Below are 26326 nucleotides of genomic sequence, written 5' to 3'. Positions count from 1 at the left end.
GGGGGTAAATCACTGTTTGGGCACATGCCGGGGCTCGGAAGTGAAGTAGTGACGTTTTGAAATGCAGACTTTGATGGAATGCTCTGTGGGCGTCACGTTGCGTTTGCAGAGCCCCTGATGTGGCTTAACAGTAGAAACCCCCCACAAGTGACCCCATTTTGGAAACTAGACCCCCAAAGGAACTTATCTAGATGTGTGGTGAGCACTTTGAACCCTCAAGTGCTTCATAGAAGTTTATAATGCAGAGCCGTGAAAATAATAAATACGTTTTCTTTCCTCAAAAATAATTATTTAGCCCAGAATTTTTTATTTTCCCAAGGGTTACAGGAGAAATTGTACCCCAAAAGTTGTTGTCCAGTTTCTCCTGAATACGCTGATACCCCATGAGTGGGGGTAAACCACTGTTTGGGCACACGTCGGAGCTCAGAAGGGAAGTAGTGACTTTTGAAATGCAGACTTTGATGGAATGGTCTACGGGTGTCACGTTGCGTTTGCAGAGCCCCTGGTGTGCCTAAACAGTAGAAACCCCCACAAGTGACCCCATTTTAGAAACTAGACCCCCCAAGGAACTTATCTAGATATGTGGTGAGCACTTTGAACCCCCAAGTGCTTCACAGACGTTTACAACGCAGAGCCGTGAAAATAAAAAATCATTTTTCTTTCCTCAAAAATTATGTTTTAGCAAGCATTTTTTTAGATTCACAAGGGTAACAGGAGAAATTGGACCCCAGTAATTGTTGCGCAGTTTGTCCTGAGTATGCTGGTACCCCATATGTGGGGGTAAACCACTGTTTGGGCACACGTCGGGGCTCGGAAGTGAGGGAGCACCATTTGACTTTTTGAATACGAGATTGGCTGGAATCAATGGTGGCGCCATGTTGCGTTTGGAGACCCCTGATGTGCCTAAACAGTGGTAACCCCTCAATTCTACCTCCAACACTAACCCCAACACACCCCTAACTCTAATCCCAACTGTAGCCATAACCCTAATCACAACCCTAACCGCAACACACCCTAACCACAACCCTAACCCCAACACACCCCTAACCCTAACCACAACCCTAATTCCAACCCTAACCCTAAGGCTATGTGCCCACGTTGCGGATTCGTGTGAGATATTTCCGCACCATTTTTGAAAAATCCGCGGGTAAAAGGCACTGCGTTTTACCTGCGGATTTTCCGCGGATTTCCAGTGTTTTTTGTGCGGATTTCACCTGCGGATTCCTATTGAGGAACAGGTGTAAAACGCCGCGGAATCCGCACAAAGAATTGACATGCTGCGGGAAATACAACGCAGCGTTTCCGCGCGGTATTTTCCGCACCATGGGCACAGCGGATTTGGTTTTTCATATGTTTACATGGTACTGTAAACCTGATGGAACACTGCTGCGAATCCGCAGCGGCCAATCCGCAGCCAAATCCGCACAGTGTGCACGTAGCCTAATTCTAAAGGTATGTGCACACGCTGCGGAAAACGCTGCGGATCCGCAGCAGTTTGCCATGAGTTTACAGTTCAATGTAAACCTACGGGAAACAAAAATCGCTGTACACATGCTGCGGAAAAACTGCACGGAAACGCAGCGGTTTACATTCCGCAGCATGTCACTTGTTTGTGCGGATTCCGCAGCGGTTTTACAACTGCTCCAATAGAAAATCGCAGTTGTAAAACCGCAGTGAAATGCGCAGAAAAAAACGCGGTAAATCCGCCATAAATCCGCAGAGGACCAGAATACGTGTGCACATACCGAAACCCTAACCCTAGCCCTAACCCTACCCCTAACCCTATTCTAACATTAGTGGAAAAAAAAAATTTTCTTTATTTTTTTATTGTCCCTACCTATGGGGGTAACAAAGGGGGGGGGGGGTCATTTATTATTTTTTTTATTTTGATCACTGAGATATAATTATCTCAGTGATCAAAATGCACTTTGGAACGAATCTGCCGGCCGGCAGATTCGGCGGGCGCACTGCGCATGCGCCCGCCATTTTGGAAGATGGCGGCGCCCAGGGAGAAGACGGACGGGACTCCGGCTGGATCGGTAAGTATGATGGGGTGGGGGGGGACCACGGGGGGGGGGGGGGATCGGAGCACGGGGGGGGGGGGGAATCGGAGCGCGGGAGGGGTGGAACGGAGCACGGGGGGGCGTGGAACGGAGCACGGGGGGGCTGGAATGGAGCACAGGGGGGTGGAACGGAGCACCGGGGGGGGGGTGGATCGGAGTGCAGGGGGGGTGATTGGAGCACGGGGGGGTGATTGGAGCACGGGGGGAGCGGACAAGAGCACGGGGGGGAGCGGAGCACTGGACGGAGGGGAGCCGGAGCAGTGTACCGGCCAGATCGGGGGGCTGGGGGGCCATCGGTGGGGTGGGGTGGGGGCACATTAGTATTTCCAGCCATGGCCGATGATATTTCAGCATCGGCCATGGCTGGATTGTAATATTTCACCAGTTATAATAGGTGAAATATTACAAATCGCTCTGATTGGCAGTTTCACTTTCAACAGCCAATCAGAGCGATCGTAGCCACGAGGGGGTGAAGCCACCCCCCCTGGGCTAAACTACCACTCCCCCTGTCCCTGCAGATCGGGTGAAATGGGAGTTAACCCTTTCACCCGATCTGCAGGGACGCGATCTTTCCATGACGCCACATAGGCGTCATGGGTCGGATTGGCACCGACTTTCATGACGCCTACGTGGCGTCATGGGTCGGGAAGGGGTTAAAGAACAAGGAATGGAAAGAGGTTGATGGAGAGGGAGAATCAGAGGATGCAGAGCCCGTGTTTGGTTATAAAATATCTCAATCATTGGTTTTTCTAAGGTGTTTTGGTGTATGAATTGTGAGAAGGTTTTGTAGAAATTAATTGAGTCTGAGAATTGCTGTATTCCGTTACTGTGGTTTTCCAAAACACCCCATGGGAGGGGGGAGTCAAATAGCTGCGTTGTTGTTTTTCTTCTTTTGTGTTGAGGAATGCTGTAAATTCTTATCTGTGTGTTTGAAGCTGATGGGAGGGGTGAACCCCTGCGCGAATTGTTTGTGATTTTTTTTCCTCTTTGTGCTGCGGGCCAGAGAAAGGGGGGCCAGCTGCGCTGAAGAATATGGAGTAGTGTATATTCTGTCCTTGGTTCAGTACAAAGTTTCCAGAAGAACTTAACCTATTCTGTATCAGCAGCTGCAGCGATCTTTACTCACCCTCTAGTCCCCCCGCCGCCGCCGCAGCTTCAAGGACACGGCACGCAGCTCGGTTCCTTATCAGTGGCCCAAAAAATAGATTCCAGCTCCAGCCCCCTCCCTTACACAAATCCAGTCTTACGCTCCAATATCCATTTTAACCCTGTGTCTGGAAATTTCCCTTGCCATGTTAATTCTCAGACCAAGACAAGACAGATGGATTTGTAAACATTGCGGTCAGACAAACCCAGACTGGAGAAATACTTGTATAAGCTGTGTTGCAACCCAACCTAAGTGAATTACACTGATTCCTGTCCAGATAAGATCACGTGTAGTGATATAAGAAGCTGACACAGGATAGTGGGTAGTGGGGACATTAATTTTGGGAGTAAGCTGACAGTAATCCTTTTGGGAAGGAGCTGTAGACCAGCATATCATGTCACCCCCAACCGGTCATCTAGTCACCCCCACCACCAGAGAACCAACCACATCAGGTGGTGTAAGACAGATACAGGAGTATTATCCCTGGAAGCCCTCTGACTAGCTAGCTACGCTAAAATAATTGGCTGACCCTGAGAACAAACTTTTCCCATTATACAGACAAAGACAATATGATGGATGTATAAGTGCACCTGAGCAGACCTAGAGAGTTGGTGAGCCAAGATGATGGTCAGATGGTATTTATGTTATATAACCCCTATGTAGATGAGTATAATGAGATGTGTTATAAAAAAAAAAAAAAAATAGGGGGGATAGTGTCTCTAACCCTGGCAGTTAGAATATCCTTATGTTATGCTGCTTCAGTATGTGGGTAATTTTTTTTTGTTTTTTGTTGTGTACACAGACAGAGCAGGAAGCAATTGTTGCCACTGTTAGTTTTCGCAAGTATCTGGCAGATCTGAACTGTCAGGTTTCGGCCTCGAAACTTCGGTTTTGCCTTGGTCAAGTGATATTTTTGGGTCACTGTCTCCTTCAGGGTGCCAGACACCTCACAGAAGAAAGAAAAATAGCCGTCAGCTACAAAGGATGAGACTGAACTCAACGTTTTCTTGGACTATGTACTTATTGTTGTCAGTGGATACCGGACGCATCCCGCATAATGCTACCTCTCTACAAAGCCCTGAAAGACTGTTCAAGATATGCTGATGATTTTGGCAGACTCCACACAGGATACGCTGTTACTATGGAAGATACTGTATTGCACGCAGCTGCACTCCCTCCCTCACTGTCCGCACAAGAAGCAGAATGTCAGGATCTGTCTACTGCATGTACTTTGGCCAAAGACAGGCGGGCTAATATACACGGACTCACAGTATGCATTTGGTATTGCTCATGATTTCGGAGCTCTATGGACCAATCGAGGATTTGTTACTACTGCCGGGACTCAGTGAAGAATGCTGAAGCTGTTAAAGCCATCATGGACTCAATCGAATTACCTACTCAGGTGGCCATTATCAAAGTTAAGGTGCACGGTACCATGGAACAGACCACAGACTGGTGGTAACGCCTGTGCGGATATGCAAGCAAAAGCCGCTGCTCTCCTACCCGTTGAACTGACCATACCAGCTATGGTGACCACACGCTCTCAGCGTAAACGGTTACAAGAAACACTGACTCTACAGGAAACTGATGATCTATGCCAGACTGAGGTTTTCTGTCGGACCCCGCGAGACCGCTTAATGACGATGCAGAGAATGTCTCCAAAGGAAGAAGTGAAACAGTGGAAAGCTGATGGAGCACGTATGGACAATGGTCGCTGGAAAAAGGGCCAACTTGTGTGTCTCCCTAAGCGGATGTACCCTGCTATTGTCACGTGGGCGCATGGGCCCACACATCGAGGTATCTGTCAGATCTGCAATCCCGGTCAACTTCAACGTGTACCCCCGAAGTATCTTGCTAAGCCCGACTATCCTTTCCAAAGGCTCCAGGTGGACCTCATCACGTTGCCGAAGTCTGGAAGGTATGAATATTGTCTGGTGGTTGTCGACATGTTCTCCAGTTGGCCAGAAGCATTCCCCGTTACCAACGTGACTGCAAAGACCACAGCAAAGAAACTGGTGATGGAAGTTATATGCAGATATGGTGTTCCAGAAGTCGATGAAAGTGACCAAGGCCCGGACTTTTCTTCTCATGTGTATCAGGAGGTTCTGACAATGCTTGGATCCACTGTAGCCCTCCATACTCTCCACAATCCAGTGGGAAAGTTAAGAGGCTGAACGGCACACTGAAGGGACAATTGCCCAAATAGATGCAGGAGACTACGGCTCCATGGCCAGGGCTCTTACATATTCGTACTACCCCTATTTCAAAACATGGCCTGTCCCCATATGAGATATTGTTTGGTGCTAGGTTCTCAGTTGTAAATTTTCAGTCTCAGTAGTTGTCAGAAGAAACTGACCGTGCTGTTCAATATGTTATTCAGCTTAGTAAAAAAATGTTGCTAACACCCATGTTTTAGTTTCTTCTTCCCTTCCAGATTCAGCAGAAACCGATACTTGTCACAATTTGAAGCCTGGTGGTTTTATGGTCGTGAAAAGCTATGTCAGTAAAACTTGATGGAAAGAGCACCTGGATCTACGCTTCACACTGCAAAAGAGACCGAACCAGCGCTTAGTCACAGTGGTGATCGAAGGAAAATGTTGTTGTTGTTTTTGGTCCTAGGGCCAGGGGTCATCCTCGCCCCTACCTCCTCGGCCCCTATTGTAAATAAGAATTCCGGTGCCACTATTCTCTGGGTAAACCTAACGGCCCCGGTAAATATCTGGTGATTTGATTTCTGCGATGTAGTCAAGTGCCCCGAGACTCAACGGGTGGTAGAGGGAATCATCCAGTATTATATATGTGTTAGACGTTTTCTCCATAGAAACACAAACAGCCCCAAGGAAAAATTTATGGTTAGAATGGGTAAGATACAATGTACGAGTCCAGAATATCTCTGTAGGATATATTGCTTGTGCTGCAGCGAATACACATCTATACACACATGCATTGTTTTTTACCTGATAACAATACCACTGCCTGTGTTATGAATCTGTTGAAGGATTTAAAGCCCACTGATTGCTCAGATTATGTCCCACTAATTCATGAAGAACCCAAACTAAAGGTCCCAGGAGGGATAACCGTATTAGCTGATAATTATACCTGCTATAATTCCCACGACACTACAGGTACACCAGTAGGGGTCTTCGAGACAGGTTTCTGTAAAGAGAACAGTTCCCTAGATACTGACTTGCTAGTTAATCATACACAGTATATGTATGTTATTTATTGATTACGTGGAGATGGTAAGCTCCATCCTAGGTTGCCTAATGCCTGGACAGGTCAATGCACCCTTGTTAAACTAGCCACGCAGTTCAAGATTTTACCTTGGGATCCAGAGACACCTGATGAATATACCAGAAAGAGGAGAAGTCTCGATCAGCTCCACATGAGTTATGAAGAAGATCCATTGATATATGTCGATGGCATTGGAGTGCCAAGGGGGGTGCCTGACCAATTTAAAGCCCAGAACCAGATCTATGCTGGCTTTGCTTCCATAATCCCACAGGTGCAGATTAATAAAAATGTTGATTGGATCAATTACATATATTACAGTGAACAAAGGTTTGTCAATTTTATCAGTGATGCCTCCCAGGGTATAGTTGAGGAGTTGGGCCCTAACACTAGAATGGCCCTCCAAAACCGACTAGCCCTTGATATGATCTTAGCTGAGAAAGGAGGAGTCTGTGGGATGGTGGGAGAGGAGTGTTGTACCTATACCCCTCAGAACTCTGGGGTAAATGGAAAGACCATGATAGCCCTTAAGAAGATAAATTGGTTAGAAGCAGAATTAAAATCTAATGCTGGAGTAGACACATCTTTCTTTTCCGGTTGGTTGGGTGGGCTCAAAGGATTCCTTCAACAAGCTTGTCTAGTACTGATTACCCTTCTTGTAGTTGGATCGATAATCCTCTGTTGTGTTATTCCCCTGTATAAAAAGGTTATCACTGAGGCAACTCCGACTGGCACCTTCCTCAACCAAGAAGTAGACCCCAAGTACGTCCCCCTCAAGAAGTTAGACAATACCCCTTACTCTCAGATGATGCTAAGAGATTTAGTTTAGGGACAGCGGGAGAACTCCATGTGAAGCTAGTGAAGGGTTCAGCTGCCTGGAGGCCTCTCACAAGGGGAGAGCTTCTGAGGTGTCTGGATGAAGAAATCCACCTCCCCTTTCCCCATCACATGGACAGTCTCGAAGGATCTTTCTTTTTAGGGAAAAACTTAGTGTTTAGGGGGGATTGTCAAGGTGAAAATATATGTATTTATACACTTTTGTACTTTTATATATTCATATGCTGTGAATCAATAAGTTTTTCCCTTTGCTTGCCAAATGCAAATTTAACTGTATTTAAGATGGCTGCCAGTATTCACCTTTGCCTTAGTTTTTGTACTTGCCAAGAATCTACTTTCGTTTCTGAAGCTGAAGTATCATCCCTGGAGAAATGGAAACTTAAAAGTGACGTGGAGGAAGGAGGATCTATCATATGACGTCAGGCCAACCAGAGGGACTGAATACTAGATACATTGCTTAAACCCCGCCTAACCCTGCCCTCTGCACACCTTCCCCCAATGGACCATATAATGTTGTGTATATGAAATAAAGAGTTCAGTTGCTGTGAGGTTACCACTACGTGTGGAAGCATAAGCAGACACTGAGTTTGAACCAGCATTGTGTCTGACTCATTCTTCACTCCGGTACCACTGCTTTTAATCTGATTTGGAATGACTGGTGGATGAAGGGTATTGTCGTGACGACCCCGACACTAGCTCCGCAAACAAAAACTGACGTGGTCAGTGCGGATCTCAGAGGATCACTGGGGCCCCTTTCTGCTTCCGAAAGGCTTTCGGAAGTAGTGGAAGGCGAGTTACGGGAAAACACGGCAGAACCAGAGCATGGAGTGCGATGGCTCTTGGATCTCGAGGCCGTACCACGAACTCGAGTACATTGGCATTCAGTCTGGACATCATCCGACCTACAACTATAGAGCTCCAGTGAAGGCAGATCTGATAGAAGAACTCGGGGTGAAGTTCCCACTGACTTGAGGTGGAACCCTGATGGCTGAATTTGTTTGCCATCCAGAGTTCTACTCCTGGGATATATACTGCCGAGATCACCAAATAATAGATCTCAGCCCATCAGAGAATGTGAGGTACCTCAGTCATGGCACCTGACCGTGGGTACCTACTAGATGATTGACGTATGGCACCGCCGTGGCATCATCCAATTGAATTCGGATAGGTTGACCCACTAGAAGGCAGTGGACTTGCTGTAGGACTACCATTCGGATCTCCAGAGCAATGATAAGGAGAAGACTGGCAATGGTAGTTACTAATAACCATTGAACCGGGAGAAAGGCCCTGGATGAAGGAGCTCAGAGACTATCGTGTGAAAGTCTGATTGACTTGCTGAAAACGAGCGGAGCGAAGGAAACGGTTTCCATTGTTGTCACCATTTTTCCTCAGAACTCTCCTAGCAAATCGAATGAAATGAGGAGGTGAGTAACGAAGTGCACAAGCTCCCTGTTGAAGGGCCATGACCTTGTCTCGAGGGAGAATTACCATCCTTCTGGAAGTGTGCAGATTCATCCTCAAAAAGGATAATCTGTTGGGCTGAAAATGAGGAGAACTTGTCTTAAGTTTAGCTGCCAGCCCAGGTGAGAGGGTATCGCAAGTGATATAGACGACTCAGCGTAGTCCTGGAAGGGCGGCTAAACAGTCGACCAAACAGGGCAGGACGACCACGCCTCAAGGATGCAAGAGAAACATGACATCCACCATGACCCGTGCGAACACTCTGGGTCCAGAAGCAAGGCCGAAGGACAAGGGTGTGACTTGAAAATGCTGTTCACGAATGGAAAGGCGAAGGAATTTTTGAAGAGGGTAAGCATCCCGAATGTCGATGGATGCCGGAAACTGCACCTTTTTCTGTTGAAGTAATGGCTGAGTGGAGGAACTCCATCTGAAGAAGGAGGACCATGTCAAAGGTTGTAGAAGTTTGAGGTCCAGGGTCGGTCTTACTTTTCGTTCCCCTTGTTTGGAACCAAGATCCCTTAGATCTAGACTGTGCTAGACAATCCTTAGGCTAGGGTCACATTGCGTTAGTGCAATCCGTTTAGCGCTAGCGGATTGCGGTAACGCAATGTTTTATATGGGGTTGCGGTCGGGGTCGCGGTAACGTCCCCGCTCTCGCAGATCGCCGATCTGCGAGAGCGGGGAACGGACCGTGGGCGCGCCTCGGACGCTGCAAGCAGCGTCCGCGGCGCGCCAGGAATCTCCGGCGCGTCGCTAGCGCGTGCCGATCATGGCACGCGCTAGTGTAGCGCGTTCCCATTAGCGTGAATGGGCGCGTTAACGGACGCGTTGCACGACGTTAATTTCGCCGTGCAACGCTGTCCGTTTAACGCGGTCCCATAACGCAATGGGAACCCAGCCTTATACAATCCTTTGTCAGTCTCCCGCTCAAAAGATTTGATTGGCCAGCTGTTACTGGTGTGAATCAAGGGAGTTAAGGTCTCCAACCAGGAGACCATTGCTCTAGAAATCCATGCGGCGGCAAGGGAGGATAGAGCGCTGAACCCGAAGCCGGAACGAACCAGATTTGCTATGACAGTCCGTGGTAGTTTTAATTAATGACCCATCGGGTAGGGATACTGGTAGGCATACCACAGGAGATTCTACCCAGTTAATCTGCCCCGTGGCAGAATGTGCGGCTGCATCCAGCAGGTCATAGTCTCTTGCCATCGCCGCTCTCTTTTGATGGTGCAGAGATAAAAATTAGGAACCTTCGATCCATCAACCTGTTAACAGGGAAGTGGAGAGGAATTGTCCGCCTTCTTGCATCATCCGCTAAATAGTGGTGATGCAGAGGGGGGTGCTCGTACGCCAAAAGGGTGCCTCTGTACATCCACAGAGTTCAGGTCTCCGGGTGGACAGGACAGGTTGTCTGGCGTTAGGCCTGGATGCAGAAGAGGAAATATGGAGGCGACACTCCGTGTGCTCGTCTGTTGATGGTGTGGAGAGATCGGTGCCCTTTAAAGGACCCGTCGCCCTTAAAAATCAGGCCAGGCATGGCATCCCACGTAGAGGCTTCTGTCCAGTGAATCGCTTATCCGGACTGAATGGCAAATGCTCTACGAGGGAGTTTAGTCTCCTTATGAGGGGCACAGCGTAGTCTAGAGCAGAACCAGAGTTCTCGTCAATGTACCGAGATTGGTTACTCTTCTCTGAAGCTCTGGCAAGTTCAGGCAATATCCGATCCATATTCAGAGCCTAGTTGTCATCAAATCATTGGTGAGGGAGCAGGAAACGAAAACTTCCGTTTTCTAGATGCCTGTATGTTTCTAGATGCCTGTACGTTTCTAGAATACTTGCGGCCCCTGCTAGCCGACGGCTCCCATGTAGGATAGAGACCATGTATATCGGTCCTGCGAGCACTCCGAGCCACAGAGGGTTCACGGAGGGATTCAACCTCTTGGTCAGAGAACCATGGATTGCGGCCATTGACTAAGTCCACTGAGGGGAACTAGAGGATAAGCTGGGGTCGACAGCAGAGGGCTCATCGGACTGATCATGCGCCCTTAAGACCAGGGAATACTGGTCATGCGCCTTTAAGACCAGGGAATACTGGTCATGTGCCTTTAAGACCAGGGAATACTGGTCATGTGCCTTTAAGACCAGGGAATACTGGTCATGTGCCTTTAAGACCAGGGAATACTGGTCATGTGCCTTTAAGACCAGGGAATACTGGTCATGTGCCTTTAAGACCAGGGAGAAGTAGAAGAACAAGGTAAATGCTCACTTAGATTAGCTTAATGATAACTCAGAGAGGTGGAGGTAGTCAGGGGCACACAGGAGGTGGGAGAGGGGGATCTGCAGCACTTCGGTGAAGCAGATAAGAACATGACCACCATTCAGATGTTTTGTGAAAAATAATGAGATTCTGGGAATAACCCAAGACAACTTTTTTCTGCACACATATAACAAACCTTGCTGAGAGGGGGGTCCTCGGAGCCTCTGGGTCTCTCTGACCAACAACTTCTCTAAGCTGTTTTCCTTCTTCATCGGAGTGGGGCAATAGATGTGGGACACTGACAGCATTGTGACAATCATGGTCTAAAAAGTAAAAATAAAATCCGACCTGCAACGTTGCTCAATGTCCACCTCAGATGGAGGAGGGTGATGAAGTTATACACACACAGACATGTAGGATAGGAACATACCAGCATGTGCTATCCTCAGGCATAGAGAAGTAGGTGGGCTGACGTCTTCTGTAGACTTCTCAGGGGCTTCGTCATGATCTATTTCTTCACTGTTAAAAAAAAAAAAAAAAAAAAAAGAGAGAAGAAGGTAGAACGTGAAGCCCCATGTACAAGTCCCATACTGCACATGACTAATGCGATGCCAGGCACCGCGCTACATCACTAAGGCTGAGGACACATATGATGTGAGTATTTTATTTCTCAATACAAACCTATTATCAGATACTGGGGAGGATCCACCGTGTTCCAGCAAAGCCTTAAGTTGTACAATGTGCTGGGGGTTATCTGCGCCCAGTCCTGTAGACAGGATTTCCTGCCGAACATTCAGGTCATATACACATGATGACAGATCGGACAATGGGGTCACTTGCACCTGCAAGGACAGGTGAAGGGTTTCATTGTGGGGTTAATAATAATGTAAAGATCCATTTACACAGGGCAATAATGGGTATACGAGCGTTCATCAGGAAGCTCAGCACCAGTAAACATGATGTCAATCACCCGACAAACAAGCAAAGCACTAGTTAATCAGTTGATTAGTTTACGTTGGCATAAAAATAATAGTAGGCAGCACATCTCCCCGTCTCGCTTCCCCAGAAAGGAAGGTCTCTCCCTGTTTGTGCATAGGGACAGACCTGCCAGACTAGGGGACCTGCTGGGCACCCACTTTTTTAACTGGTCATCCAAGACGCATCGTGCCTGGTTGATGTGTTTTTTTTTTTTTCTTCAGAAAGCTTCAGAGCGAGAGTATAATATACACCGCTGATTCATGCTGTCTGTTGTCCAGGCAGCATGGATCTCCGGAGAGAGAGGTTCCCTTTAATTTACACTTGTCCAATCAGCTGGTACTTATCAGTAGGCATCAGAATTGCTACGGTTATGCCACGAAGAATTGAATAAATACACCCAGATTGGTCGTCCTCACCATAGGATCCAGCCAATAAATTCCTCCAAGATGAAGAACGACTTTGGCTCTGTGCTGCTTTCCTCTGATGCTTCTGCCAATAATTCTCGTCACCTAAGAAAAAACAAAGATGCAACGGTTCACACGTGGTCCCCGGGATGCAAAGGTAAAGAAGCATAAAACTGAGGGCACATTAAGAGCTCTACATAGCGGCACTAATGCTATAATTGCTGGCACTTGGACCAATTAATGTAAAATGATATACGCACAGTAAAAAGTTTCACAACTCACTTTCGGGTCCCACGTGTCCTCACTGTCAATAGGTTTCAACCTACACACAATAAATTCTCTGAATTGTGGCGGGAGAGACTGAAACGCAGGTGGCAGCAGGAACAAAGTGTGAACAGGAATCTCGTCGGTATTCCCATCATCGATGTACTGCACGTGCGCAAAGGAGACGCTGTCCATGGTTTTTGTAGATAGGACTCGAACCCTGTTGTAAAGGAAAAAAGTGAAAAATAACAGTCCCCCATTAATATTGAGGCCTCCTCTTATGCCTTATGGGCCCAGTGTCTCCCACACTGACTTATCCACAATCTCTTTACGGTTAGGATTGTACAATACCACGTCGCATGCTTCCACTTTTTTTTGGCTTTTCCCATCTTTGCATGTTGCATTTGTGTATAGGGCGAGTATCTGAATCCATGAAATACCTGTGATACTCCGAGCCGTCACTTATAGCGTACAGGTGATTGCGCTCCACCTTCTGAGCTGATACTTTATTCATTGACGACTCATAATATTCATTGAGTTCTTCCGCGAATTTCACATACGGGTCGTTCTTGGTTACTACACGGCCGAGAAATCGAGTTGCATCAGCGATACAGAGAGGAACGACCTGTGCAAAAAAAAAAAAAGGTCTACGTTTAACAGCTATGGACGTTATGATGTAACAGTGATCAGTTGCGACCTACCGTTATATACGGATCGATCTCGGGGATGGCGGGCACTCCACTATGAAGGTCCAGTACAGGGTTAATATGATGCCGGTGTGGGCAAGCGTACTCATCTTGGCTGGGTGAGGAAATGATGAAAAGACGTTATACGGAAGTAAGAAATGATTAGATCAGGAATATGGAGTAGATCACAGCCACTTACTTGCAATATCCCAAGATTTTCAGATGGGGACAGAGCTCCTGGTCCAGTTTCTTGCTTTCCTGAGCATGCGACAATCCCTGGGCGAGGGCCACGAGTTCAGGTGGGACTTTGGCTTGCGCTTGCTGGAAGCTTTGCAGTAAATCGATGGCGTATCCCGCATGTTTCTCAGTCATCAGTAAAACAGATTTGGCTCTCGAATAGTCGTCTTCATCCATCGAAATCTGGATTTGGACAAAAGCGTCATGTCACCTGGGGTGCGAGTACGGCCGGTCGGGATCCCAAGCTTCACGTGAAACGGCTGTGTTATAGGTTAGAGCATTAATATCCCATTAGGGAATTAGTCCCATATCCCCTTATTGCTTACACAGGCACAATGGCCGGTCTATGGACTACGCTACTGCATGCAGCCGGGAAGTTGTGCACCTTGTAAACATTTAAGTTGAGCTTTACCGTATCAATTTTACACTGAATGTAATCCAACAAAGAAAACAGGCGAAGACTTAATACTCCGACATTTTCAGGAAAACTGTAATGAACGATGCATGTGGCGTCTGTGATCTCCAGGAGGGGAGCAAAGTCATCTGTGACCACTGCAACAGAAACAAGATTCTCTCACTACACAAGAGCAAATGCAGCCTAAAGTTACTTTCAGATCGGCGCAAACCAACATATCTCACAAAAAATACTGCGGCGCACGTTAAGACAATATATTTTTTACGATAAGTTCTTGCCCAGTCCTATATACAGTACAGACCAAAAGTTTGGACACACCTTCTCATTTAAAGATTTTTCTGTATCTTCATGACTATGAAAATTGTAAATTCACACTGAAGGCGTCAAAACTATGAATTAACACATGTGGAATTATATACTTAGCAAAAAAGTGTGAAACAACTGAAAATATGTCTTATATTCTAGGTTCTTTAAAGTGTCCAAACTTTTGGTCTGTACTGTATATGGCCACGAAGATATATTTTATCTAGAGAAGCCCATTAGTGTTCCCACACAGTGCAATAACGCTTTCATGGCCCCAACAGTGTCCTCTTACACAGTATAATGCCCCCCACACACAATATGACACAAAGTCCCCCCACACACACAGTATGATGCCCTCACAGTACATTCCCCCACACACCAAGATATCACCACAGTACATTCCTCTTATACAGTATGATGTCCCCACAGTACATTCCCCCACACACAGTATGATGTCCCCACAGTACATTCCCCCACACACAGTATGATGTCCCCACAGTACATTACCCCCACACACAGTATGATGTCCCCACAGTACATTACCCCACACACAGTATGATGTCCCCACAGTACATTCCCCCCACACACAGTATGATGTCCCCACAGTACATTACCCCACACACAGTATGATGTCCCCACAGTACATTACCCCACACACAGTATGATGTCCCCACAGTACATTCCCCCACACACCAAGATATCACCACAGTACATTCCTCTTATACAGTATGATGTCCCCACAGTACATTCCCCCACACACAGTATGATGTCCCCACAGTACATTCCCCCCACACACAGTATGATGTCCCCACAGTACATTACCCCACACACAGTATGATGTCCCCACAGTACATTACCCCCCACACAGTATGATGTCCCCACAGTACATTACCCCCCACACACAGTATGATGTCCCCACAGTACATTACCCCCCACACACAGTATGATGTCCCCACAGTACATTACCCCCCACACACAGTATGATGTCCCCACAGTACATTACCCCCCACACACAGTATGATGTCCCTACAGTACATTACCCCACACACAGTATGATGTCCCCACAGTACATTACCCCACACATACAGTATGATGTCCCCACAGTACATTACCCCACACACAGTATGATGTCCCCACAGTACATTACCCCACACACAGTATGATGTCCCCACAGTACATTACCCCACACATACAGTATGATGTCCCCACAGTACATTACCCCACACACAGTATGATGTCCCCACAGTACATTACCCCACACACAGTATGATGTCCCCACAGTACATTCCCCCGCATACAGTATGATGTCCCCACAGTACATTACCCCCCACACACAGTATGATGTCCCCACAGTACATTACCCCACACACAGTATGATGTCCCCACAGTACATTACCCCACACACAGTATGATGTCCCCACAGTACATTACCCCACACACAGTATGATGTCCCCACAGTACATTCCCCCGCATACAGTATGATGTCCCCACCACAGTACATTACCCCACATACAGTATGATGTCCCCACAGTACATTTCCCCCCACACACAGTATGATGTCCCCACAGTACATTACCCCCCACACACAGTATGATGTCCCCACAGTACATTACCCCACACACAGTATGATGTCCCCACAGTACATTACCCCACACATACAGTATGATGTCCCCACAGTACATTACCCCACACATACAGTATGATGTCCCCACAGTACATTACCCCACACATACAGTATGATGTCCCCACAGTACATTACCCCACACACAGTATGATGTCCCCACAGTACATTACCCCCCACACACAGTATGATGTCCCCACAGTACATTACCCCCCACACAGTATGATGTCCCCACAGTACATTACCCCCCACACAGTATGATGTCCCCACAGTACATTACCCCCCACACACAGTATGATGTCCCCACAGTACATTACCCCACACACAGTATGATGTCCCCACAGTACATTACCCCACACATACAGTATGATGTCCCCACAGTACATTACCCCACACACAGTATGATGTCCCCACAGTACATTACCCCACACAGTATGATGTCCCCACAGTACATTACCCCACACACAGTATGATGTCCCCACAGTACATTCCCCCGCATACAGTATGATGTCCCCACCACAGTACATTACCCCACATACAGTATGATGTCCCCACAGTACATTTCCCCCCACACACAGTATGATGTCCCCACAGTACATTACCCCACACACAGTATGATGTCCCCACAGTACATTACCCCACACATACAGTATGATGTCCCCACAGTACATTACCCCACACACAGTATGATGTCCCCACAGTACATTCCCCCGCATACAGTATGATGTCCCCACCACAGTACATTACCCCACATACAGTATGATGTCCCCACAGTACATTTCCCCCACACAGTATGATGTCCCCACAGTACATTCCCTCCACACACAGTATGTCCTCACTGTACATTCCCCCCACAGTATGTCCCCACAGTACATTCCCCCCACACACAGTGTGATATCCCCACAGTACATTCCCCCCCACATACAGTATGACGTCCCCACAGTACATTCCCCCATACAGTATGATGTCCTCACAGTACATTCCCACACACAGTATGATGTCCCCACAGTACATTCCCCCCACATACAGTATGACGTCCCCACAGTACATTCCCCCCACATACAGTATGACGTCCCCACAGTACATTCCCCCCCACATGCAGTATGATGTCCTCACAGTACATTCCCCCCACACATACAGTATGATGTCCTCACAGTGCATTCCCCCACACACAGTATGATGTCCCCACAGTACATACCCCCACACACAGTACGATGTCCTCACAGTACATTCCCCACACACAGTATTATGTCCCCACAGTACATAAACCCCACATACAGTATGATGCACACACATACAGTATGATGTCCCCACAGTACATTCTCCCCACACAGTATGATGTCCCCACAGTACATTACCCCCACACACAGTATGTCCCCACAGTAAATTACCCCCACACACAGTATGATGTCCTCAATGTACATTCCCCCCACAGTATGTCCCAACACAGTATGATGTCCACATAGTACATTCCCTCCACATACAGTATGATGTCCTCACAGTACATTCCCCCCACACAGTAAGAGGTTCGCACAGTACATTCCCTCCACACCACACAGTATGGTGTACTCATGTACATTCCCGCACAAAGTATGATGCCCTTACTGTACATTCCCCCCAAACACAGTAAGATGTCCTCATTCTACATTCCCCCACACACAGTATGATGCCCCCACAATACATTCCCCCACAGTTTAACCATTATAAACCTACTCAAGCACTACGGTAGCACTTTAGGCACTACTTTTCATTTGAGGCATTTTATACTGGCCATGATAGGCAAGCTGCATCTACTACACTTAAAAGAGTAGGATATTCTTTGAATTGTTAATGTGTACTTATTATTACAAGTTGTGTGTTTAACTGTGCCCCTAGCCAGCAGCGTCCCTCACATTAGAGGCATTTTTATTTATCTCACTCATTACTTATATCTAATTTTGTGTTTATATTTAATAAAATTGTTATTTTTTTGTATTAGATTTATTCTCTTGTGCATTTCCAGCCACTTCTCTCTCAGAGTAGAGTATTTAGTGACACAGATGGGGATTTCTAGTCCAGCGACGACACTAGCCCGGAGACGACACCAGTCCAGCAATGACACCAGTCCAGCAACGCCACCAGTCCAGCAACGCCACTGGACAGCTTCTTCCCGCAACGCTCCAGTTGTCTCTCACGTGTTTACATTTATAAATTTTTGGCCAGACGAACAAGCGTTTTGACAGTTCCTTGTGTCATTGGATCGTTTAGACAAGCCGATAATTGGGAACAAGTTTTTCTAAGGGCCTTAAATTTAGAGCATATGGCAGTCCATAATCTGGTGCATTTACCATATTGCTGCTTACCTAGGACCATTACTGAACGGTGACTGCATGACTTCTTCCACTGCTCCAGAACATTGCTGAAATTATGCACCAGGCTGCTATGCAGCAATAGACTGTACACCGAAGCAGTCTGAACGGCCTAGAAAGAGAAAAATCATGAACGGTTTACAAGATAGATACAAGACCCGAGATCAGCACTGGAAGACATAGATTTATTTTCTCAGGTCTATGGTGACAGCAGACTTTCAGACATTTATCACAGTGAGACTTATATCCATCCAATCTCACTGCTTCCTTAAGATAAGCACCGATGGAGGAGTCTAGCGGCAACATACAAACCATACATGTATTGAACCAATTTTGGAACAGGTATTGCCTATATCACTCCGATATTTGCAGCCAGCGGATTAGTACGTACCTTGTGCACCAATTCTGCCTCGGCGTCATGTTTGGTGTATATTATAAACTTTTGGGCATCAACTGGTGTATAATCTAAACACTGCAGCAATACGGACATCTTATCGCAGTCCATGCAGAGATGTATGATCTGAGCGAAAAGAGGCATGTTATTGCACTGCAGCCGGGAAGTGTGCATCCTCCAGGCCTGAAGAAATGAGGATACCTGCTGGACATTGGCGAAGACGGCTGCCTGCTCCATCCTGGTGAATACGATGCGTGGTGTCGGCATGTATTGCAATAAAAGCCGCGTCTCATGGATCCATTTACTTCCGACGGCCACAATTTGCTGGGGTGTGCCTTCCCTGTTCTCTACACTCACTATTTTCTTGTGCATCTGAAGTACTTCTGACATCTGGAAATGGGGATAATCAGCAATTATAATATTGAAGACCCATTCCCATGATGGATCGTCATTATCAGATTGATGGAGGTCCAACATCTAGTACTCCTCCCTCAATCACAGTCAATGGGTTGCTCCAGCTCCTTATACTGTGCTCATCACTGATCCAATAACAATTAGCTATCGTAAAGACTCAGAGATCATTAAGTTTGTGAAAGGGCCCATCCCAAGGGCTAAAAGTTTCAGGCAAGTTGAAATCCAACTTACATGACCCTATCTCTTTACCCTCCCGTCGAGGGAAAGTTGGGACGCCTCCGTACAAGTTAGTTGATCCACTATTTCCAAAATCAGTGATCCCTGCTTACCTCGGCCCCTGCCTTGGTAAAAAGCACGTCTACTTCATCAAAGACGAGATGACACAGACGAAGCAGGAGAAGACCATGATGCTCCATACATCTCAGCAAACAGTGTGGGGTAGTGACAATAACTTCACCTTTCCAAATAAACAAGGGGTTAATCCAAATCATTGGATCCACTCATCAAATCATGAAAAAAAAGGACACTCACATGGTTTTCTAAAGTTAATGCTCTCGATGTCGTCTTTTTTAAGACCGACCAACAGGAGCATGGGGCTCAGCGGCCGGATGCATTTACTAAACTCCATCAGCAGGTTGTACACGGAGCGAGCTTTGTTCCATCCGGGGCAGACGATCACAGCGTGGGGCTGAAGAGAAAGCAAAAATCCTTTCATCCGGCATTTAATAATCCAGAATATTTGACCTATCACCAGTCTTCCATCTCAGATATAAAGCTCGGGTTATGTGTCAAGACAGGCTTAAATGTTAATGAAAAATAAAAGGAAATGAAAAAAAAAACAAAAAAAAAAAAAACACCCCAAACTTACACACCCCGTATTTGGCTGGTAGTAATTTGTAGGCCATAGATGCACAGCTTAGATACGTCAGAAGAGGAGGCAAATAATATATGGGATTGGATCCATCAGGACAGATGACCAGTGTATCGAAGCCCTCAGCTATCGGCGGCCAGCAGTACGACTCTGTCAGATTCGGTTCATCGTAGCCGCGCATGATCAGTCGCTGAAAGAGACGCAGAATGAAACCTCTTACCATGGTGCCCAGGGTTATTACACAGACGAGGTTTTCCATTACAAATACCTTTTTAATTTCCGTACAAAGCGATGTGTCATCCATGGTGGAGCACGGGGCCAGTAATTTGCTCACAAATACGGCATGCTCTGGATTCATGATTTTCTGAGGCTGCAAGAAAGTGGAGTTGGCGAAAGTTGCAGGGTTTACCATCACATAGAGAAATGAAAACTGAAGGAGAGCTTCTCGAATCTCTTAAAGCTGCTTTCCCACCTCCATCAATGGAAGTGCGAAAATCAGCCATTAACAGAAAAAATATTTGTTATCGATACATATGGAAAGACGACTTTGGAGTCATTATTCATAAAGAGCAGGGTCATAGAAGTGCACTGTGCCTTGAGAAGTGCACTGTGCCTTGAGAAGTGCACTGTGCCATGAGAAGGTCACAACTTCCACTAGTGCACAGACAAATGATAGAACAGATAATCCTACCTTTCTGGACTCCTCTTCCGGTAATTGCCTCTGTGTAGGGCTTAAGAACTTTAGAAGCCTAGGATGATAAGTGAACAGTGAATGTCTCTCTCATCTTATAAGCACAAAACAAGAAATAATCTGCAACCAAAGGCTGAAGAACCATGAGTTGAAGACCACCGCACTGCAGTATTTATGGCCAACTGGCTCTGCTGGGCTAATGAAAGTCTGACATGTGGAAAGTATTCCATTTTTACCTTTCTAAATAATATCTTGCCCCATTGACCCAGGTCTTAAAATAAATTTCTTCGGCTCCTCATCCTCCGTGTACGTTTGACCCTGTTGTACCCCAGTGTATAACGTCGGCCCCATTCCCCCCCCCCCCCCCCCCCCACATGTATAACATCTGACCCCTCGCTCTACTGACTCCATAACTGCAAAGTGCAGACCTCCTCTGGTATTAAAGGGAACCTGTCACCCCCAAAATCGAAGATGAGCTAAGCCCACCAGCATCAGGGGCTTATCTACAGCATTCTGAAATGTTGTAGATAAGCCCCCGATGTATCCTGAAAGATTATACTCACCCAGGGGCGGTCCGGTCCGATGGGGGTCGCGGTCCGGGGCCTCCCATCTTCTTACGATGACGTCCTCTTCTTGTCTTCACGCTGCGGCTCCGACACAGGCGTACTTTGTCTGCCCTGTTGAGCCGCAGAGCAAAGTACTGTAGTGCGCAGGCGCCGGCAAAGGTCAGAGAGGCCCAGCGTCTGCGCACTGCAGTACTTTACTCTGCCATCAACAGGGCAGACAAAGCACGCCTATGCCAGAGCCGCAGCTTGAAGACAAGAAGAGGACGTCATCGTAAGAAGATAGGAGGCCCCAGACACCCATCGGACCGGACGGCAGCGGGACCGCCCCTGGGCGAGTATAATCTTAGCTGTTTTTCTCATTTTTTTTTTTTTTATTTAAATAGATTTTTATTAAGAATAAACATAAACATTACATTTTATCCATCTTCCAGTTTGTTACAAACAAAGTTTCTCCATTTTTGAAACCCCCAACAATCCCAACGAACCCCAGCCCCCCCCCCCCCATGACAGCTCCTCTCCAATGATACTTCTATAACTAGTATTGATGACTCTATGAACCGCTTAACTCCCTTATGACCACTTATTCGTCTAGCAGTTTCCACCATTCAAAGGCACTCAGCCTCCCATTTCCTATACCTATTCATCCCAGCTCGAGCCACGGAGACCACATTTTGTCAAACATTTCTATTTTTCCACGTCTCTTATAAACCCCCTTTTCCAGTTTGAGACCATGTTTTACGTATTGCAGGAACTCACCCCTTGCAGGCGGTTCCTCCTTGATCCAGTTCCGTGGTATCACCTTCCGAGCCATATATAATAGCCTAGCAATTGCTATCTTCCAGGTGTTATCCACTCTAATTTCCTCCACATATCCCAGTAGGCACACCATCGGATCTCTCGGCACTCTGCATCTATACGCCCCTTCCACACGACTCAGAACTACCAGCCAAAAAGCAACCAGTCTTGGACACGTCCACATCATGTGGTATATTCCTGCATTCTCAGTCCTGCATCTCGGACACTCAGTCAGCCCACAACCCCGCTCTGTGTAAAACTTCCGGAGATTTATAGACTCTGTGCAAGATGTATAGCTGCGACAGCCTATACGGCTCACTCAGTGACACTCGTGGAACCCACTCCAACACCGACTCCCAGGTTTCATTCTCCATTGGGCCTAAATCTCTCTCCCACTTAGCTCTCGCTTTTAGAGGAAAATCCAACAAATATGCATGCAGAAGGTCCTTATAAAGGGTGGAAATGACTCCCCTTGTGGTCCGATCCCCACACACGTATTCCAAAACTATGTCCTCTTGGATCCTAATGCCCTCACCCCTGTTTTGAGCTCCAAAAGCGTGTCTCATCTGAGCATATTGATACTCCCCAGAAGGTCTCAGTCCAAACTCCCACTGTAACTGAGAAAAGGATTTTAACACTCGTTGTTGAATTATCTGACCAACAAAATAAATTCCTTTAGCCTGCCACTCTGCCAGCACTCCCAGAGCCGCAAACTCCACAAATTATTATTAAGCCGTATCGGTGTAAATTTAGTCAGTCCCGTAACCCCCCGAATCTGTCGCAGTCTGATCCATAGCTTACGTATCAAAAATATAGTTGGATACAATTTCCCCAAAGCTCCCAAAGAGCCATCCTCCAGACACTGCACCACCGGGCGTCGGTCTGTCACCCCCTCCATCAAGTGTTGTACCGCACTGGAGGACGCCTCCCGCGCCCAGCCCTTCAAATGCTGACTTTGGGCTGCAAGAAAATATAACTCAGGGTTGGGCAAAGCCAACCCTCCATCTTCCTTGGGTCGCTGAAGCGTCTCCAGGCTAATACGTGGGTATTGCCGCCCCCATATCAAGCTTCTAAAAAGAGCACTAATCTGCCGGAATTTCCCACGTGGGATCCAAACTGGCGAGTTATGAAGGACGTAAAGTATTTTGGGCATCAGAACCATTTTAATAAGATTAACCCTACCTACCACTGATAGGTGTAACTTATTCCACACATCCACTTTTGCCTTAAGAACGCCCATGAGAGGAGTCAAATTCCTATACAAAAACTCTGTAACTGGCACCGAGATCCATATTCCCAGGTATTTAAAATGGGATGCCACCTTAAGCCGCCCCTCTCCCAATGGCTCACTCCCACTCTCTTCCACCCCATCTACATCAAAGAGGACCGATTTATCCCAATTTATCTTCAACCCCGACAAGGCACCAAATCTCTCAATGATCTCGATGGCCCCTTTCAAAGAATCATCCGGGTCCGCCAGGAATAGCAAAATGTCATCCGCATACAACGCTATCTTTTCCTCAACACTCCCATATCTAAACCCAGGGACCCCGTCAGACTGTCGAATCTTGGCGGCCAGGGGCTCCACAGCCAGAGCAAACAGAAGAGGCGAAAGTGGACATCCCTGTCTCGTGCCTCTGGCCAACTTTATAGGCTGAGAAAGTTCCCCATTTACTCTGATTCTAGCTGTCGGTAATTAATATAGCAGTTGAATCCAAGACACAAACTGCGGTCCAATACCCATACACTTCAACACCCGCCAGAGATATCCCCACTCCACACTATCAAACGCCTTATGGGCATCCAAGGACGCAACAACCCTCCGGCCACAATTGTCAGACTTCAGCTGCAGATTCATATACAGTCTCCGCAGATTAACCGCTGTAGACCTGTCAGGCATAAAGCCGGACTGATCCGAATGTACAAGGTTAGTAATGACACTAGACAGACAGGAAGCTAACACCCTGGCCAAAAGCTTGACATCGATGGTTAACAGAGAGATTGGGCGGTATGACTCAGGTTTCCCCAAATCCTTATCCTCCTTCGGAATAACCACTATAATGGCCTCCCTCATAGATGCTGGGAGGCACCCCTGGCACCCAGCCTCCTCCAGTACTAACTTTAATCTGGGAATCAACACTTCCCACAAGCTTTTATAAATTTCGGCTGGCAGCCCATCAACTCCAGGCGCCTTCCCATTGGCCATAGACTTCAGCGCCCGACTCAGTTCCTCCTCCGTGATAGGGGCATTCAAGCTCACCCTATCCTCCTCACTCAATTTCGGCAACCCCAGACTCTCCAAGAAAGTCTCTGTATCTCCGGCCAACCCATCAACCCGGGAAGAATATAAGTCCGCGTAGAAGTCCGCAAAAACCTTTATAATCTCAGATGTTTCAGATATCCTGCTTCCACCAACAGATACTAACGAGTGTACATATGAGGTACTTCGCTGAGCAGAGGCCACCACCGATAGCATGTGTCCCACTGTTTCTCCCTCCTGAAAATAAGTCACCCTTTGAAACTCCCGCTTCCTTTCAGCTTTTCCCAGCAGAATCTTCTCCATATGAGTTTGCGCTGTTCTCAACCTTTTCCCAGCCTCGGAAGTCCCCAACACTACCATCTCGTCCTCTGCAGCCTTCAACTCATCCACCGCCACTCTCTCTGCCTCCCTCGTTTTCCGCTTACACCTACTAATATATCTAAATAGTAACCCTCTCAGGTACGCCTTCATTGCATCCCAAACAGTTAGAGCATCTGTACTCCCATCATTTAAAGCAAAGAATTCCGTCACCTCCTTCCCTATATTTTCCAAGTCAATACTATGTAACCAGTTAGGATGGATCTTCCATTCTCTCCCGTTTGCGGCCAGTGTCCCCAACAACCTAAACTCCACCTCAATTGGACTGTGATCCGAAAGGGCCCTCGGCAGATAACGCACCTCCCCCACCATTGTGTAACAGACCGTTACCCAGCGCCATATCAATTCTGGACAGCGTAGCATGAGCCGGTGAGTAGCACGAGTACCCTCTCTCCCCAACATGTCTGACTCTCCATAGATCAATCATGCCTATTTCACGAACATAGGTACCAAATGTTGTAGTGTGGCCCCCCCCGACCTGTTCTGGGTGTTCTTATTTTTATCCCAAAAATCATCACAAATATTATTCAAATCCCCAATAATTAATAGTGGTAGCGGTCCCCATCGTTCCACCCTCTCCAACACCTCTCTAATCTTCTTGCTTGAATATGGAGGTGGAATATACATTGCCTCAATACATACCCTCAAACCATATAATATACACTGTATCACCACATACTGACCATCAGCATCCACGCATACCTTCACCTCTTCATACTGCACTCCCACCGGCACCAATACTGACACACCCCTTGAGTACGTCGAAAAGGTAGAATGATACCCCTTCTGAATCCATCTTCTATTTAGTACGTCTACCTTCTCCCGTACCAAGTGCGTCTCCAGCAAACATATCATAGAGGCCCGTTGGTCCCTTGCATACTGCAAGCTCGCAGCTCGCCTAGACTTATCCGCCAGACCTCTCACATTCCAACTCAATATCTTAAAGCGGCCCCCTATTATATGACTCATCATCTTTAGTTATGTCGTTACTCCCGGTCCTGAGCTGTCTAACTTCCTCACCCCCCCTACCCAAACCCCCCCCTCCCCCGCAATCCCCTCCAATACTATACATTCAGCCTCTTATCAAGAGTGGGGCACCATCGCCCATTGCGAACACTCTTGTTAACGTAACCTTCTCCATCCGCCTCCCGCTACCGTTTATAACAAAATTCGGTGCAATTTTTCAAAGAATAAAATATTTCAACATGTATTAAATTGCAACTGCAAGGAAACTAAATAAACTCTTAGAACGCCGCACACCCTTCCTCCCCCGTAACCAACCGCCATTTCAGCACTCCCAGGGCATTTACTTAGTAATGCCCAGCTCCACCCTCAGACCTTCACATCCCCATAACCAATGTACTATCAGTCACCAATCTCTTTTCCTTTAACAGTGAAATATCCCTCGTCCCACCCACCCCATATTTTCAATCTCCTTTTCCTTTAAGCCTTTTAGCATTGAGATCAATCCACTGGGTAGCGTCCTCCGGCGTCTGGAAAAAATGAATCTTATCAAACGCAACCACTCTTAGTCGTGCCGGAAACATCATGGAGTATTGCACTCCCAGTTCTCTCAGCCGTCTCTTGATACCCGTGAACATCATCCGTTGTTTCTGGACCAGGGCGGAATAGTCGGGGTAAATAGCAATTCTTTGACCTCCAATTGTCAGATCCGTCATGTCTCTAGCCTTCCTCAGGATAATGT

At 47.1% G+C, this 26326-nt stretch overlaps 1 protein-coding gene across 1 annotated transcript in view; it reads right to left on the bottom strand.

Moving 5' to 3' along the window:
- The window catches only part of TDRD12 (tudor domain containing 12), an 83241-nt gene that overhangs the window by 12221 nt on the left and 44694 nt on the right, over window positions 1–26326 (bottom strand). Inside the window, exons 17-33 of the mRNA XM_069738429.1 lie at window positions 23170–23669; window positions 20200–20301; window positions 19933–20121; window positions 19592–19748; window positions 19390–19517; window positions 18848–19036; window positions 18644–18772; window positions 18247–18364; window positions 13978–14117; window positions 13528–13748; window positions 13344–13443; window positions 13083–13267; window positions 12661–12862; window positions 12391–12483; window positions 11678–11838; window positions 11427–11515; window positions 11193–11319 (exon numbers count right to left, since the gene is read on the bottom strand). Of these exons, the coding sequence (XP_069594530.1) occupies window positions 11193–11319; window positions 11427–11515; window positions 11678–11838; window positions 12391–12483; window positions 12661–12862; window positions 13083–13267; window positions 13344–13443; window positions 13528–13748; window positions 13978–14117; window positions 18247–18364; window positions 18644–18772; window positions 18848–19036; window positions 19390–19517; window positions 19592–19748; window positions 19933–20121; window positions 20200–20301; window positions 23170–23669 (2830 nt within the window). The remainder of the gene's footprint in view (window positions 1–11192; window positions 11320–11426; window positions 11516–11677; window positions 11839–12390; window positions 12484–12660; window positions 12863–13082; window positions 13268–13343; window positions 13444–13527; window positions 13749–13977; window positions 14118–18246; window positions 18365–18643; window positions 18773–18847; window positions 19037–19389; window positions 19518–19591; window positions 19749–19932; window positions 20122–20199; window positions 20302–23169; window positions 23670–26326) is intronic.

This window comes from Ranitomeya imitator, chromosome 9, assembly GCF_032444005.1.
Source record: "Ranitomeya imitator isolate aRanImi1 chromosome 9, aRanImi1.pri, whole genome shotgun sequence".
Lineage (NCBI taxonomy): Eukaryota > Metazoa > Chordata > Amphibia > Anura > Dendrobatidae > Ranitomeya > Ranitomeya imitator.
Note: the sequence above shows the minus strand (reverse complement) of the source record. Positions and strands in the feature narration are given on the sequence as shown.